This window comes from Pinus tabuliformis, chromosome 3_2, assembly GCF_031772625.1.
Source record: "Pinus tabuliformis cultivar Carrire ecotype Pingquan chromosome 3_2, CPIR1, whole genome shotgun sequence".
Lineage (NCBI taxonomy): Eukaryota > Viridiplantae > Streptophyta > Pinopsida > Pinales > Pinaceae > Pinus > Pinus tabuliformis.
This window is the reverse complement of record NC_142302.1, coordinates 555608105-555626335: the sequence shown is the minus strand read 5'-3', so window position 1 is coordinate 555626335 and position 18231 is coordinate 555608105. Positions and strand designations below refer to the sequence as shown.

General features: G+C 41.7%; 1 protein-coding gene across 1 annotated transcript in view; it reads left to right on the top strand.

Moving 5' to 3' along the window:
- The window catches only part of LOC149181726 (DNA mismatch repair protein MSH7-like), a 246327-nt gene that overhangs the window by 197600 nt on the left and 30496 nt on the right, over positions 1-18231 (top strand). Inside the window, exon 12 of the mRNA XM_089414303.1 lies at positions 5756-5968. Within this exon, the coding sequence (XP_089270429.1) occupies positions 5756-5968 (213 nt within the window). The remainder of the gene's footprint in view (positions 1-5755; positions 5969-18231) is intronic.

The window sequence follows — 18231 nt, the reverse complement described above, 5'->3', positions numbered from 1 at the left end:
TTCAGTATTGTTGAATGTATCAGGGGAAGCTACAGCGAAGGCTTTGTGGGACAAGTTAGGGACTTTGTACCAATCTAAGTCTTTGGTGAATAAATTGTTCCTGCGGAAAAAATTGTATAACCTGAGGATGAAAGATGGAGACTCGATGACAGAGCATCTGAACGCATTTAATACTGTGGTGAGTCAGTTATTATTTGTTGATATTAAAATTTCAGATGAAGATAAGTGCATCAGTTTGTTGTGTTCTCTACCAGATTCGTGGGAAAGTCTGGTTATTGCAATAGGTAGCAATACAACTGCCTTGCAGTTTGATGAAATAGTCTCATCCTTGCTATCATAGGAGATGAGACAGAAAAATATGAAGAGCCGGAATGGTGATGCCTTGTTTGTACGAGGATGGTCCCAGAGCAGAAACAAAAATAAGTCATCGAGTTGGAGATCTAAATTTAGAGAGAGATCTAAATCTCGAGGAAAACCTGTAAAGGTTGTGTGCTGGAAATGCGGAAAGGAAGGGCACTACAAAAGGGGTTGTAAATCTAAAGCTCTTGATAAAAGAAAGGGATCTGATGATGCTCCTTCTGCAGAGGCGAAAACCACCTCAGATGAAGGTGGGGATGTGTACTTGGTTTTTTCAAGTACATATGTAGATCATGAGGCATGGTTGATTGATTTAGGTGCATCTTTTCACTTCACTCCCCATAGAGAGTGGTTCTGCGAGTATGAGAAATATGATGTTGGGGATGTCTTCTTGGGGGATGACAGGAAGGCTAGAATCGTTGGTCGCGGAAAAGTAAAGTCAAAGTTGCAAGGTGGAAGGGTTAGAACACTTCCGGGTGTTTTGCATATTCCTGCATTAGCCAGAAATCTGATTTCTGTAAGCAAGCTGGTTGATGCACGTGTAAAAATAGTGTTCGAGAAGGATACCTGCAAGATGGTTCGGGGAGCGCTGCTATTGATGTGGGGAGTTCGAATTGGAACTCTGTACAAGCTGCAAGGTAGCACTGTTGTTGATGGGTGCAACAACTCTGTGGTTCTTGAATGTGGAGCAGAAAATCTAGTGGTCTTTGGAGAGAAGACCATGCTGTGGTATCAAAGGCTTGGACATATTGGAGAGAAGGGCCTTCGAATACTTCATGGTAAGGGTATGGTAGAAGGTATGAGTAATAACTCTTTGGATTTTGATTTCTGTGAAAATTGTGTATATGAGAAGCAGAATCGGGTGAGTTTCCCCTCTGGTGGTAAGAGGGCGAAACAGATATTAGAACTTGAGCATAGTGATGTATTTGGACCTGTGAAGGTTCCATTACTGGGTAAGTCCGTGTACTATGTATTATTTATAGATGACTTCTTAAGGAATACATGGATATATTTTTTAAGAAGAAATCTGTAGTCTTTGATAGGTTTAAAGAATTTAAGGCTCTGGTGAAAAACCAGAAAGAGAAGAAGTTAAAGGTATTGAGGACAGATAACGGTGGAGAGTTTTGCAGCAAGGAATTTGAAGAATTCTGTAAGAAGTGTGGTATAGCACGGCAGAAGACTACTCCATACACACCTGAGCAAAATGGAGTTGCAGAAAGAATGAACAAGACGTTGATGGAAAGGGAAAGTAGCATGCTTAGTGGTGCCGAGTTAGATCAGGAATTCTGGGCAGAGGCGGTGGAGAAAGCATGTTACTTGGTCAACAGATCACCTTCATCAGCGTTGAAGGATAAGACTCCACAGGAGGTATGGACTGGTAAGAAACCCTCTCTTTCACATTTGAGGGTATTTGGATGTGATGCATATGTACATGTTTCAAAGGAGAAAAGAACCAAGTTGGGTATAAGGTAAATCTGAAAAGTGCATCTTTATTGGGTATAAGGGTGGTTTAAAGAGTTATAAGCTTTGGAACCCAGTAACAAGGAAGGTTGTTTACAGCGAGATGTGGTGTTCAGAGAGGTGAAAGATGTTATTAAACATGAAGTCCAACCAAATGAACCTGAGAAGACAGAGTTTGAGCTTAAGGAGGAAGAATCAGAGTCTACAACAAAGGAGGAATCAGAAGATGAAGAGCCACAAACTCCGGGTGTGAGAAGATCAGCTCGAGAAAGAAGGCAGACGGAAAGGTATAGTCCCTCTGCTTTTTGTTCAAATTTTGCTTTATCTGTTACTAATGATGATCCCAGAACTGTGAAGGAAGTAGTAGATTTAGAGGATGGCAAACTCTGAAAAGAGGCCATGGTTGATGAAATGGCATCTTTGCACAAAAATTAGGCTTGGGATCTGGTGGAGTTGTCGGCTAGAAGGAAACCCATTGGCAGCAAATGGGTGTTCAAGAAGAAGACAAATGTAGAAGGAAAAGTAGAGAAATATAAAGCTCGGTTGGTAGCAAAAGGTTATTCCCAGGTGCTGGGAATTGATTTTGGTGATATTTTTTCTCCTGTTACCAAGGTAACTTCTATTAGATTACTTTTATCTATTGCTGCTGCTTTTGATTTTGAGGTAGAACAGATGGATGTGAAAACAACATTTTTCATGGGGATCTAGAAGAGGAAATCTACATGAAGCAACCTGAAGGCTTTGCGGTGAAGGGCAAGAAAGAATTGGTATGCAAGTTAAAGAAGTCTCTGTGTGGGTTAAAACAGTCACCAAGGATGTGGTATCAGAAATTTGATACATTTATACGGGGACTTTGCTTCACTAGAAACAAAGCAGATCACTGTGTGTATTTTAAATCAATTGGTGACCGTGTTATTTGAGGTAGAACAGATGGATGTGAAAACAACATTTCTTCATGGGGATCTGGAAGAGGAAATCTACATGAAGCAACCTGAAGGCTTTGCGGTGAAGGGCAAGAAAGAATTGGTATGCAAGTTAAAGAAGTCTCTGTATGGGTTAAAACAGTCACCAAGGATGTGGTATCAGAAATTTGATACATTTATACGGGGACTTTGCTTCACCAGAAACAAAGCAGATCACTGTGTGTATTTTAAATCAATTGGTGACCGTGTTATTTATCCGGTCTTGTATGTGGATGATATGTTGCTGGTTGGAAATGACAAAGAAATTATCCAGGATTTGAAGATCCAATTTTCGTCCAAATTCGACATGAAAGATCTTGGTGCTGCAAACTGTATTTTGGGCATGGAAATTAAAAGAGACCAGGAAAAGATGAAGCTCTGGTTAAACCAGAGGAAGTATATCGAGACAATACTGCAGAGGTTTAATATGCAGGATAGTAAACTAATGAAGATTCCTATTCTTGTAGGTGTGAGGTTATCTGCTGAACGGTGTCCCAAGACACAAGAAGAGGAAGAGGACATGCCCCGTGTTCCATATGCAAGTGCAATCGGTAGCCTGATGTATGCAATGGTCTGTACTAGACCAGACATTGCATATGTAGTGGGAGTATTGAGCAGGATTATGTCAAAACTAGGGAAGGAGCACTGGACATCAGTGAAGTGGGTTTTCAGGTATTTGTGTGGCACTAGTGATTATGGGTTGTGCTACCAAGGAAGACCAGGATTGGACAGAGTGTTGGATATTTGTGGCTTTGTTCATGTAGACTGGGCTGGAGATCTGGATCAGAGAAGATCTACAAGTGGATATGTGTTTAACCTATTTGGAGGTGTAGCCAGCTGGATGAGTAAGAAACAATATGTAGTGGCACTATCAACTACAGAGGCAGAATACATGGAAGCCACTCATGCAAGCAAGGAAGTAGTTTGGTTGCAGAGATTGTGTTCAAGTATGGGTTTAGTACAGAGAGCTATAAGGATAACTGTGATAGCCAAAGTGCAATTTTCTTGGCAAAGAACCCTGCATATCATTCAAAGACAAAGCACATTGATGTTCAGTATCACTTTGTGAGGGATATGATTAAAGACAAAAAGGTGTTGCTGGTAAAGGTGGACACTTTGAAGAATACTGCAGATACAATGACAAAATCTGTGAACTCTGAGAAGTTCTCTTGGTGTAGAGAAACAATGGGCATTGCAGGGCTGGATAAATGACTAAGCTCTCTTGTGGCCCCCTATGGAAAGAAAACAACAAGTGGGAGAATGTTGGGTTGTGTTATATTCTTTCACGACTAGCCCACGTAGTTAACTAGGGGGTTAGAGGGGGGCAAAGCCCCCCCTTTGTTGCGCCAATTGTGTAGTGGGGGGGTCACAGGGGGTTTGTGGGGTGCAGATAACTCCCCTCTATGGGGTCAAGGGCAGCGCCCCAGAAAATTTTGTTTTTTGGACCCTATATTAGGTTGAGCGAACCTACCTATGGTTTTGTGCATGATTTTTACACATGGTTTTGGACGCAATGGTTTTCGGTCCATGGTTTAGATGCGATGGTTTTCGGTCCATGGTATTGGATGCTTTAGCATGTATAAATATGTATTGTAACATTGAAAGGAACATAATGAAAAATCAAGCTGGTAGTCTCGGTTTTGGGATCCAGGGGAAAATCTCTGTGTATATGTGTTTTATGTGTTATTGTCTTGCATTGTTTATTTTCTGTGTTTTAGAATTCTTATGTAGGTAATTTCTGTACGAGGTTAAAACCCACATTTCCTTGGGCAGTTTGATTTTCCAGAGAGCAGCAGCAGTTGCCAGAAGGTTTTGAGCCAGAGAAGGGAAACAAAGGCAGAGAAAGGCAGAGACAGTGAGACCAGAGGAAAATTTTCTAGATTCAGTAAGTACTTTGTAGAGAGGCAGAGATAGTCACAAAGAGGCTATGTAATGGCTGCGCATAAGCCTTTAAGAGGCAGTTTGATTTTGCTGGAGAGAAGCTGATTTTCACTTCCAGAGGCTGCAAAGATTATCCAGTGTGCCTGAGAGATAGTTTCCCAATCAAAAGAAGGCGGGACGACTTGTTTGGAAATTGATTCAGATAGAGCATGGAAGGGACTGCACTAGGGTGACATAGGCCTACGCAGAGCTGGTTGGACGACTAGCTATTTAGTAGCAGCCAGAGCCTGGATCGCTTGGGGGGTGAGGAAAAATTCCTCACTAGATTTTTTGCCAGTATTTTCTCTGCAAGATTGCTAGTTTTCACCATCCAGATTGTACTCTGATTATTTCACTGTTGCTTAATAATTAAAACCCTTAGTTGTTGCACCGGTTTTTCCAAGTTGGGTTTTTCCGGGGACTTTACTCCAAAATAACTGTGTCAAATTTTTGTTTGTGTGCCAGTATTTTCTCAGTTTTCCAGCGCTATTATTTTCCGCAGTATTTTTGTGAAGATTGCAGTGTGTTTATTTCGTTGTTGCCATAGCAATAAACTGTTAAGTCAAGTAACAGTTAGAAGAAATAATTATAGTTGCTGCAATAGGATTTCAGTCGTGAAATTTTCACGATTCACACATGCCTAACAAGACAAATTTGTTGAAGTGGATGTTAATAGGATACTAGCCTGTCGATTTTGTAAATGGCATCCTTGTACTAGTGTTCACAGCCCCACATGCACACACAAACACTCGCACTTCATTCTTGTAAGACCTGCTTTTGTATATTTCTTCTGAGGCTCTCTTCTTTTGCATTTTCTTCTGTAAAATCCATATAACTTCCTCTCTGCTTTGTACCTGTCTTATCAGCTTTATCTTTGTCATGATTTATTTCTTTCAGTTTAAGTAATAAACAAGAAAATATTGATTTTTTACTACTGTAAAAGTTGATTTATTTCTATACCCAAATTTGATGAATCTGACATGATATTGATTCAGTACATGTGTGGGTTGGCTGTTTATTAGTATTCATCGCGTTTATGTGTTAATATTCTGTAGGTCAAAACATTTTGCAGTGCTGTCAAAGGTCTGCAAGATGGGATTGATTTGTTAAAGTGTATTCATGTTGGAGACCAAGAAGGACCTCCAAAGTCACGTTTTCTGTGGGAAGCATCAAGGTTGCAAAACATAAGTGAGGCTAATAAAATACTCAGTCAAGTGGAGCTCATAATGAAAAACCTTTTTTCTTTTGATATGGAATCTCAGAAGCAGGTCAGTTCACACGTTTGTGACTGGGTGGATTGTATAACGATCAAATTTATTGACATTTTAATGTGCTGTTTTGAGTGCATAGCTACATGTATGTCAGATGGACACGGGGTTATCCTATTGCTGCTGTTTTGTTGTAGATGGACAACTAACAAAATTCTCTCTCTACCATGCACTTGCCTACACATTGAACTTTAGATTCTGACTATGGATTCTAGAAATGAATTGCATTTATTGACTCTTTAAATTTATATTTGTGTGCATGGTGTTCTTATTGTAGGTTGCAGATGGAACATAAACAGTTATCCCCTCCCTCACATAAAATGTGACTTCACCACAATCTGAATATCATAGATTAGAAAATGCTTTTTAATTCCTTATCTATTACTCTGCATATGCCTATGTTGGTTTTGCAATATCCTTATATATGGTTTATAAAAGGTACAAATGAGAAAAGTTCAGTCTACGCTAATCTATTGGTTACGTCATGATTTGTTAGTTTATAAATGCATCTGATGATTAAAACTGCTTGAAACTCAAACATCAAAAAACTTTCATAATTGCCTCCATGCTTTAATTATAATTTTATTCTATAGTGGCAATCAATTTTGAAAAAGAAGCATTAGACGAGACCTTGGCTACACTAAAAGTACATAATTATAGATTGATGTGTACATTAGACAAGATGTGATAATTTTCTTAACAAATAATTCTCTTTTTTTGAGTGAATAATTTCCAAGGTGCTTTAGTTTGTCACATGTGTTTATGCATTGGATCATTGACTTGTAATACTTTGTTTTTGAACCCTGTGTTGTTTGTATTCAGGTATGAATATTGTTTATATGTGGCTATTTTTCTTGGTGATGGGCTATTCAGGCCTATGTAGATGTAATGTTCCTAACTAAGACATTTAGTGATAAACAAAGCAAATAGACAAGCCAACATCCAGAAATGAGATGCAATCACTAAACACCCATGAAAATGCTGGAAATAGGGAAATCCTGAGCCATTTTATTAAATCATCATGGGGCAAATACAACAGTGAATGGAATGGTGCACTTGGGCTTGTCTCCAAGGACAAGCATGACAAAACCCAGGTGAGAAAATGATGATCTGAGGGCTGCCCAACTGTTGCTCCAGAAGTGATCCACGTTGCCCAGAAACTATGTTGTCTGCTGGAAAGGATGTGCTGGAACCCTTGCTTCCTTTGCTCAGAAAATTGTGAAACTTCAGCTTCCAGATCCTCAACCAAAACCCACCAAAACCCAGGAAGGGTTTGGCCTAGTTCAAACCCCTGAAAATAGACCCCCAAGAAGCCCGTCCTCCTCCTCAAGCTGACAAACTCGGTCTGTCTAAAATTTGCTGGGAAATCTCTTCAAATCTGCCCCAAATCACTGAGATGCTATCCCTTTCCACCCTTCTCTAATCTGGTACCGTTGTTGTGGCTCTCTCCCTCAATACCCACGTGAGCCTAGTCTGGCCCTCTGCGCAGTCCTCTGAGGCTGAATTTCTAACTGCCCAAATGTTGCACCCCCTGCTCCAAAACTCCTCCCAAGAGCTAGTCTCCTAATGTACTCTAACTCTTCAAGTTTCTTAGACAAGTGCTGCCCGGATGAACCCCTGATCACAACTGCGTGTTCCACTCTCTGTGTGGTCCAGAAATACGCTCTGTTGGTCTCTTCGGTCCTCTATAACCTCTGCCCAGCCTTTGGTTCTGAGAACGATTTTCTCTCCAACAAATTGAACTACCCTCTCTGAAGCTACTGCGCAGAGCTCTGTGATTCCTCATCGAGATAACTCGGCCCTCTCGCTGCTGCCTCTCTAGATCTGGAAAAACTTCCTCTGGATCACTGTCGCTGCCCCTCACTCCCTGCTTTGAACTCTGGCTCACTCTTCGGACCCTGATTGTTGCTACTTTGGAAATTGATTTGCGAAGAAATCGAACTGCTCAAGTGTTGTCTCCATCACCACATCGGCCTTCTCTTATAATCCTCTGTTGGAGCACCAACGATCAAGATTAAAACATAATTGATGGATAGGATCATCTCTGGGTCGATCTGTGTGAGTTTCTAGATGATTCTCGCCTTCACTTAATTAATACTAATTAATTAACCATATTCCCTAAGTTTAGACTTAGGAAATATTAAAATAATTGGTTAATATTCTAATTAAGTCATTTTTACTTGGAATTTCCAGAAACGATTCTGGGTTTTGGAGATCTCATGTATTCTACCCTCTCCACAAAATTTCGTGGCTAGAACACATCTGATGCTACAAAAACTAACACTCACTCTTAGCGAGGAATGTGTTCTAGTTGCTACTGCACACCCTGTAGTAGTACCCTGTCTCTGCATCATCTCCTATCACACTGCTGATGTCTAGCCATACTGCCCACCAATAATTGCGCAACTTTGATATACGTTGCATTTGTGCTGCTGCACACACCGCTGCCAACACTGCATTTGCACTGCAACTCCCTCTCATCTATTGTCGTTGCTACTACAACATCTGCAACTGAAAGGCATCTAAAATATTGAATCAACAATGATCAGTATGATGCATCTGTCTCCTGATTCTTTGACTGCTACTAGTATTTGCACTGTCGCTGAAGAATTTGTGTTGCTGCTGACTCTGCATTGTGCCAACTGCACTACTGCCAACTCTGCACTGCGCTCCCAGCATCTGACTACTACTAGTCCGCAACTGTCACTCTGGTACTAACTGCATCTATTGCCACTGATCCATCCTGCTGCTGAATACTGTGTACCCCTGTAGCAAGGCATTGATCCATGAGGTGGACTCCTCAAGGATCTTGCCCATCTGTAGCACTTTGGGCTACAACCCCAAGTCACCCATCTCACTCCTGGAGGTATATTGGAAAACATGGCGAAGTCTTTCTCTAGCCTGGAGGATAGCCTATTGATCTCTGTTGAAGCTTCCTGCTAGTCCTGCATCTCTTCCTTGTCCTTCTTCCTGAGAGGACAATGGGTACTGTAGTGATCGAGCTCACCACCTCTAAAGCACTTGACCTTCGATAGGTCCTTCTTCTTTCTCTGCTCCCCATGTCTCGGACTGGGACTAATAGATGCGAGGGCCACATTCTCCTCCTTCACCTGTTTCGATCTGCTATTGCTGCCACTAATGAAGCTCTTCAATAGAGCTCGTCTCAACTCCTCCTGCTGCAAATTGGACCACATCCTATCCCACCTTGGCAAGGTATCTCTGCCCAAGATACTTTGGATGAATACCTGCCACTCCTCTGAAACATTGTTGAGTGCCAATCGCACTAACTCCATGGGTTGAGGTGCTACCCCGGTCCCCAACAGCTGACAACTAGTCTCAGACCTCTTGAATCCTAGTGAGGAAGGGATCTATGCCTTCCCCTTTATGCATCTTGATGCATCTCAGCTTCTCCTCTAAGTACATCTTCTGCTACTCAGAAGTACCTTGGTATAGCGTTGAGAGAGTCTCCCACATCTTTTAGGCCGTTACCTTGGCCGCTATATGGCCGCTATATGTGAGACAATATGATCCCAGACTAGGTCTAAGATCAATCGCTTCGTCTGTTCCATCTCCTTTCTGTACTCTTTCAGTTGATCTGCATCCGTGGGAACTGCTACCACTGCATTAATATAGGCTTTTAGGCCATATTCATCTAGAAGGAAGGACATCTTTGCCTTCCAGATGACGTAGTTAGAAGCTCCATCCAACATGTCCTGATCACAAAGCCCAACAACGACCATCTCAACGATTTGTCAAAAGCTTCCTCTTTCGTTCTACTCAACTATTTGCACTCCCTTCTCGAGTGAGAAGATATGCTCACAATGACTGCTGATCTGCAAGAAAAAATCGAACTTCTTGAGACTAGAAGTACCCTGAGGAAATTTTTCCTTTTGTGTGTGCTTTTCTCTCTTCCACCCGACACTGGCTTTTCTCTGGCACACGGTTGCAAAACCTCTGTGTCTAGCTAGAGATTTTCTCAACGAAAAATCTGAGCTACTCCATCTGCCTTTGGAATCACTCGATCCGGTAGGATTGATTTCTTTTGCCCCTCACTCAGAAAAATCGAACCTCCACAAGTAACTCGACCTCTTGGCAAAATCACTGTGCTATCCTTGAGAATTTCGGCCTGTTGCCCACAATGATCAGTGAAATTTCTTCTCATTTCACCTTTGAGCTCTTCGGCTGATCAACTGCGCTCTGATACCATGTGAAAAATCCAATATGGAATCCTATTGCAGCAACTGGTATTATTTCTCCTAACTAATAAATTGATTATTTAGTTTATTGCTACGGCAACATCGAAATAAACACACTGCAACCTTCACAAATAAAACTCCGGAAAATAAATAGCGCTGAAAACTAAGAAATGCTATCACACACACTTAAAACACGAGACAATTATTTTTGGACAAATGTCCTCGGAAAAACCCAACTTGAGAAAATTGGTGCAATAGTGGGGGTTTTCATTATTATGCAGTAGTGAAAATCTGAGTACAATCTAGATGCGTAAAATTGGCAATCCACAGCAAGAAAATTTGGGCAAAATTATTGAAGGGAATTTACCCTTCCTTCAGAAGAAATCCCGACACAACTTGCTCACAGAGAGCCTAGCCTCCTGAAGCTTTTGCGTCACCCTCTGCGCTAGATTGTGCAGTCACTATGATGTTTAGCCTCTGACTGGTCTCTGATGAAGTCGTTTTGCCTTCTGCTACTAAGAAATTCGTTTCTCCAGCCCTCTAGAACCTCTGCCCGGCCTCTGGATCTGAGAACGATTTTCTCTCCAGCAAATCGAACTGCCCTCTCTGAAACTACTGTGTAGAGCTCTACGCTGCCTCACTGGGATAACTCAGCCCTCTTGCTGCTGCCTCTCCAAATCTGGAAAAACTTCCTCCAGATCATTGTCCCTGCACCTCACTTACTGCTTCGATCTTTGGCTCTCTCTCCGACAACTGACTGTTGCTACTCTAGAAATCGATCTGCCAAGAAATCAAATTGCTCAAGCGTTGTCTCCATCACCACATCGACCTCCTCTTATAATCCTCTCTTGGAACACCAATGACCAAGATTAAAACATAATCGATGGCTAGGATCATCTATGGGTTGAACCGTGTGAGTTTCTAGATGATTCTCACATTGACTTAATTAATATTGATTAATTAACCATATTCCCTAAGTTTAGACTTAGGAAATATTAAAAAAACTTGTTAATAATCTAATTAAGTCATTTCTAGCTGGAATTTCTAGAAACGATTTATGAGTTTTGGAGATCTCATGTATTCTAGCATCCACAAAATTCCGTGGCTAGAACACATCCGATGCTACAAAAACTTAAACTTAGGGGACCTGAAACGCAGCGTTTTTGGAGTGATTGGAAGGATTTTTCAGCAAGATTGCAGACAAGCCGTATTTTCCATCCAGTTGGGTAGGACGTAGTAATTGGGGCCAATTTTCGGAGGTGTGAACCAGGCCAAACTCTTTCTGGGTTTTGATGGGTTATTTGAGAGGAGCTAGGCGTTAATTTTCCAGAATTTTCTGAGCACCAGAGGTTGGCCTTTCAGCAACATCTTTCTAGAAGGCAGTGTAGTTTTCTCGGGGGCAACACAGGACATCTTTGGAGTAGCTTATACTCTCATCTTGGCATTCTATTTTCTCATTTGGGCCTTGTCAAGCTTTCCATTGAGGCAAGCTTAGGTGCACTCCTTCCATAGCATTGTACTCTTGCTCCATATTTTTAATGAAATAGCTCAGTTGGATGGCGTTTTTGGGGTGTTCTTTGATTTTTCTGAATTTGGTGCTTGCATGTATTATTTTGCTTTGCATATCATTGTTTTCCTAATTAGGAACATTACAGTGGTATCAAAGCTCCGATCTTGGCTCAACCGTGGGGGATCTTTCCTATGAACGAGGAGGATAGGTAGAACGTTACTTACCTAAGGAAGAGGTACCGGAGCAGGGAGAGGGAGTTGGGGATTACCCCTGATACTGAGGCACGTGGGAAGGCAGTGGTAGTGGAAAAAATAGGGGAGCCAAAGAGTAAGGAGGAACCAACATTTGATAGCCTCTTGAAAGCCCTAAATGATTTAGCCAAAGGACGGAAGGAGATATTGGAGGAAATCAAGCAGAAAAATAGGGACAAGAGCATCCATCGTGAGTTCCTATTTAGAGAGACTTCAGGGGCCTCACAACAGTACGACCACTGATCACCAGCCACTCAACCACTAGCTTTCAATGGGCCAACCAGGACCACATTGCCTACCTTTCTACCTTTAGCACCTAGTGAGCAAGGTGACAGATGATCAGATGCCCATGGGAGATTATTTCAGGGAATGGTAATCCATGGGGGAAGATTTCAAAGTGGTGGGCTCCAGTATTGCAGCAATGATGCTGCAACTCCTGGGACTCCCTTCTTTACTTTTATCAACTCGGTTGTTCGTAACAAACTTGGAAGCGACGATGCTATATGCACAAATACTAGCTCTTGCTGCAGGATGTCACTTGATCAGCTGGCACAAGTCCGTTAGGAGTTTAAGCCAACTTCTATGAGCTCTTAGAAGAAGCTTTTAACTGTGATGGACGAAAGCTAACTCAAGAGAGGCTAGTCTACATGCAGAAAGAAGCTAAAAGCTGAAAGGAAATGCAAACCCTAGCAAACCCTAGTTTTACCGACTAACCCTACTGGTGCAAGAAAAGAGATGAAAGCTGCAGAAATGGAGGCCATTGACTCTTGGAAAGGTAAAATGCATGTGATTAAGCTACTTCTGAAGTAAAATCTGGCAAAAACATCTTTTTGTATTTTTGAGTAAGTTGGCAGAATTATTATGCATGTGCTTTAACTGTTTTTGACTGTGCAGAGGTTGAGTGGCGAAAGGAAATGGAGTGGGCGCTTGTAGGAGGTTGGGAAGGTGAGAAGAGGGCCTAAGGGGTCCCTAGCACCCTTCCAGAGAGTTTCACAGCGATCAAATCTTGAAAAACTGCTCACGTGAACTTCTACAGGAAGTCTGCAGGGGTTCTACAGGAAGTTCTACAGGAAGAGCCGAAAGAGGATTTTAGAGGGTTGATGGTGGAAAAACGGTGGGAAAGTGGAAATGGAGGATGGATGAGGATGTGAAGGGGTATAGGACCTGGTGAATGAAGCTAAGGAGTGATGAAGGTGGTTGGATTTGTTCAAGGATGGAGGGAGCAATGCTGCACAAGAATGTAGAAATTAGGGCAAATTGGAAAAGTGTGGCAAATGAAGGGAAGGAATCTTGGATTAGGGGTTGGAACAGGTTGTATGATGAAGGAAGGATAGGCAGGGATGTATTACAGGTGCTCTGCACACTATTTCTCAAAACTGATCGAAGAAAGACTAGAAAAACCAGAGATCTATCTATTTTGACCTAATTTGACCTAAAAACCAAAGACATGATGAACAATAGTTTATAAACAGGAAATCATGCAAGATAACTATGGAAACTAAGCAAACATATTTAAACGTGCAAGTACCACTGGTAGTAACTTTTCCAACTAAAAATCTAACACTAGAAATTGCATTGAAAGGCAAAAACAATGTTTTTGTGGCAGCAAGTATGCCGTGGTCTCAGTTCATGGTCCCAATGGGGGAGTGGTGAGATCAAGGATTGCTTGATGGTCATTTTGTAGGTCTTTTCTGTTACCAAACTGTCAAATCAACTTGAAGCATGAAAAGCTATTTCAATCATCAAAAACAACCTAAGTAACAAAGCAAGATCTTAACCTAAATAACAGAAATTATTCTATGAATGCAAGGAAAACACATAAAAGTACACAAAGGAGGTACTGGCACTTGGGTTGGGCCCAACCCCAAGAGCTACAACCTCCTAAGAAAGCTCAGAGCTGGTGCAAAGTGAAATTTATCTCCATTACTAAAAAAATAATCATGTCACAAAACTGTTTACAGCAAGAGCTCGAAGATGTGCTTGAAATGCAGCGCTGCACTTAAGTGCGAAAAACAACTGTTCAATAGCTAAACTACCAAGGCTTGAAGCCTTCCTACTTATGCACCATGAGGACTCCCAATAGCCCTCCTTAACTTTAGGAGCTTGGCTGCTCAAAACTGCAGTTAATCAGCCACTTCACAAAATCTGCTCGGCTGCCCCTTGAAATCATCTTTGGTGGGTTGTTGAACTCCGAGCTGATGGTGGAGAACTCGAGGAAGGGGTCATTTAGTGCAGGAGACACCCTTCCTACAAATCCTCAACCTTGTTCCTTCGTATTTGGCTGTCAACTTGCTCATAAATGCTTGACCTTGGTCCAAAAGATGTCCAAAAATCTGCAATAAGCACGTATTAGACTTTGTGGTCAAGTGACTATTCTCATTCATTCAATTAACATAAATATATTCAAAAGCATGCATAAAACTATGAAGAATGGTGGATTAATCGAGAATAATAAGCAAAATGAGCCCAATAAGTTACCCATTTTTGGGGCTCATCATCACCCCCCTGTTGAATGTGTTGCTCATCCTCTGAGCAACTAATCCAGCGCATCATCTTTGATTGCTTTGACTGCCTGTCTGACATCCCAGGCTTTCGAGGTGATGTCCTCTTCTCGGTCATGAAACTCTGCTTTTCTCTCTACTTCCTTCCATTGCCTGTGTTCTTCTTCTTCTTTGACCCCTTCCAGTAGTCCCAAAAGCAATGGAGAACTAAACCTTAGGCCAATCCAGTTGGCCTTCCGATTTGCATTGACTATTTATAAAGTGGTACTCTGGCCAAAGCCTCCCACATCCTTGTTGGGGAGTGGTACTCTCTTATTTTTAGACTGTGGGACAACGTGTTCCATCTCCTTGTGCAAGCATGAATGCAGTTATTACCCAACAGTCTTTCCATGTCCTCAAAGTGAGCAATGGCCTGAGCTTGCCCTTCAATGTAGTCTGGGAGAACCTGAGGGTTGTTGGCCAGGTGCTGATGGGCATACATTAAAGTTGAGGGATCTTCTGGTTCTGCTCTAATCATGAGTGGCTCACTTAGCTCTCTATCCATGACTTTCCGAATTTCTGCTGCCCTCTTTTCCTCATGGTTTAACCAAGAGGCCATGGCCAGAGTTGCACATCTCCCAATGCAGCATTGGGGTCCCATGGATTCATGTTTGGAAGTGCCAAGTTGTGTAAATGAATTCTGCTAACTTGGCCTTATCGTCAGTTGAGCTACTGTCACACAAATACATGAACTGATTATAATTCTGGAAAGGAATGGTGCCCCTTTTGGGCCAGTGTGTTAATTTGAAATTGCAACCATTGATCTTTAAGATATAATGCATATGACATAGCAGGTTGCCTACATTGTAAGGCCTCTACTGCCCAGCTGGCCATGCAGGCCATTTGGGCTTCTTTCTCTTGCACCTGTTGTTTTAAAACCTGTATTTCTTCTGTTGCCTGTGACTCCTTTTCCTGTAGCAGTTTTGTCAGCATCTCAACATCAGCTTGCAGCTTTTCCTCTCTCTGTTGTTCCCCGGTTGTTTCCTTGTCTGTTGGAGGTCCTTCTTGCTGCTGCTGCCCTCCCAAAATGGACAGCCTATCTTCCTTATGACCTCCCTGTAGCTGCAACTACTGTTTCAACAGCTCATTCTCATCCTTTAATTTGGCTCTTTGATTGCTTTCTACATGCCTCACCATGGCCAACTCTTTTCTTGATTCTTTTAGCTGTTCTTCCAGATGGCCTATGTCTGCGACACCCTTGGATTTGGCAATCCTCATCCAAGTGTGAGTTCTAACCTGTTCTTGTTCCAATGCAAAGAAAGTGGCACAACAAACTTCTGTGGGATGATCTTCCCACCCTCTAGCAGGTTGTAATATGAGCCCAAGCTAGGCTGAGGGCTTGGTTCTAGTGTCTCCTCGGTCTTTTATTCTCCCTGTGATTGTTTGGCTGCCTTCTCCCCCAATTTCTTAGTCTCTTTTAACTTAGGTAGAGTTTCCTGTAGAGATGTTTCAGCTTCCTGTAGCGCTGTCTTTGAGTCCATCATCCTAATTCTCTCTCTCCAGGTGGAGGTTTTTGGACTTCCTCTTTCATAAGTGATAGATATCTTTGAAGGAGACTCTTCTTTTGGTTTAGTGGTTGTGTCCTCAATGACAATTGGGCTTTGATTGTGGTTGGGGTTTGCCCACTTTGATCCGTGTGCTTCTCCTGGCTTTAAAGTACATGGAGGTTTGCCTCTTTCTCTTTCCTTTTTGTTTTGTAGATGTGCTTAATGTAGCAAGCATAGTTGCTTCCTCCTTTGCCAACGTCTCAGGGGATTTCTCTTTCTGTTGTCCTTTTTCTTTGCTTCATGTAGAAATCTCTGTGTCTACTGTTTCTGTTTGTGTTACTGATATCTCAGGGTGTGTCTTTCCCTTTTCTTTTTGGGTGCCTGCATTGGCTGTGGTAGCCTTAATTTGGGCTTTCTTGGCCTTTTATTTTCTACTCTATATCCTCTTTTCCCTTGTTGTTTTTGCTGTTGTTTCTTCCTCTGTTTTAGGCTCAGCAGTCTTGCCAAATTCTTCTTTCTCTTTTTGTTCTTCCTTTGATTTGCTCTCTGCTTGAATGTCCTGTGCTCCCTTATCATTATTCTTCTCAATTTCTTCAGTTTGCTACCCCTCGTCACTGCTGGATGGGGTGATGTTTTCAGCCAAAGTTCTAATGTTATCATCCCTGGACATGTTTCTGAAGATTTCCCAAGATATGGGGATAGTATAGGTGTGTAAAGCATCTTCCACCAACAGTTTGATGAGCCCATGGTGGGCCAACTGATCTGGGATCCCTTCATTTAGCTTTGTACCACTTTCAATTAAGGACTGAAGAAGGAAATAGGGGATGCTCAGTTTCTTGGCTGGAGGCAAGTCAATCCCATGCCTTAGTGTCACAGGGTTCGTCGAACCTAAACATTGGGGTCCGAAATTCGACGAATTTCAAAAAAAAAAATAAAGTTCGTTTAGGTTCGAGAAGGTTCGACTTTATCCTGTTGCGTTGAGGTTACGGATAGTGTTCCCGTGGCTCCACAATTTCTAAGCAAAAGTTTAATAGATAGCAGACGCGAAAGAGCAAGGAAATCGCTTCTTGAAGTATGGAGGAGACTCAGAATTTTGTGATGAAGATCGAAGAGGGAAAGAAAGCGCAGATTGGCGAGCCTTCTGTCGGCCCTGTTTACCGAAACATTTTAATGAAGGATGGCTTTGCACCTCTGCCGCAAGGGATCGAGTCTTGCTGGGACATTTCAAAGTCTGGGCGTTTAAGTCCGTCATCGCCTTGATATGCCAATTCTTTATTTAGTTGATTCAGTTCTTGAGAGAAATTATAACAAAATGTATGCGTCCATGGAAGCTTTCCTTTCAAGAAAAAGAAAGAATGTAAACCAATTCTTCGCTGTCTGAATCTTAAGCGCGCTAAGATAAAACGACTGAACCAAAATTTGTAGTAGAATTTAGCATTAATTAGACCATACGTTATTCCACAATGCGTGCTTTTCCGAATCAGTTTTGTTAGTTATGATTTTAAGCCTACTTATAGGTTTAATGACGCAACCCGTTGGAATTTGAAAATTATAAATTTATTGATATAGTATATGATTAAAATTATAAATATATATTAATTATAAATGAATATAAAAGATTTATGTAATTTTAATTATTATCTATATATATATATATATTTAAAATTATATACATGAACGAACCTAATGGCGAACCTCATCTAAAAATTCGAATTCGAATTGAACTTAATTGTAATCGAATTCGAATTCGAACCCGAACTGAATACACAACAACCTGAAATGATATCCATAGATGATGCTAAACCTCCCTTCACATGTGATGTACTTCATAATTTGGTAACTAACTTCACTCCAGAGAGGAGGCAAGCTTGTCCTTCCAACTCCGTTTTTGTCTTCTACAGGATGCTTCTTGGGCAGAAAAAATGTTTTCTTAGCAACTTGGCCCAAGGATCTCTCTTCTTTGCTCCAAGGGAGCCCCAATGGTAGACCAGTAATTCCACTGATGAACTCAAGGGTGAGTTCTAGGGTCAAACCCCTAAAACTAACTGTGGCATGTGTCTTTGAATGTGGTCTCAAGGACATTAAAAACTCTTCAGTTATCTCCTCATCATGACCCTGAATTTTGTCAAAGAAGGATATCCAATTTGCTTGGGTGAAAAGGTCCACCACCTCAGGGTGCTCGTGCAACTTGCTAGAGTCCGAGGGTTCTTTTCTTATGAACCCTCCTGGCATGGTGTTGAGTGCTTTTTTTATGTTTTAACTAGAAGAGAAAATGCTCA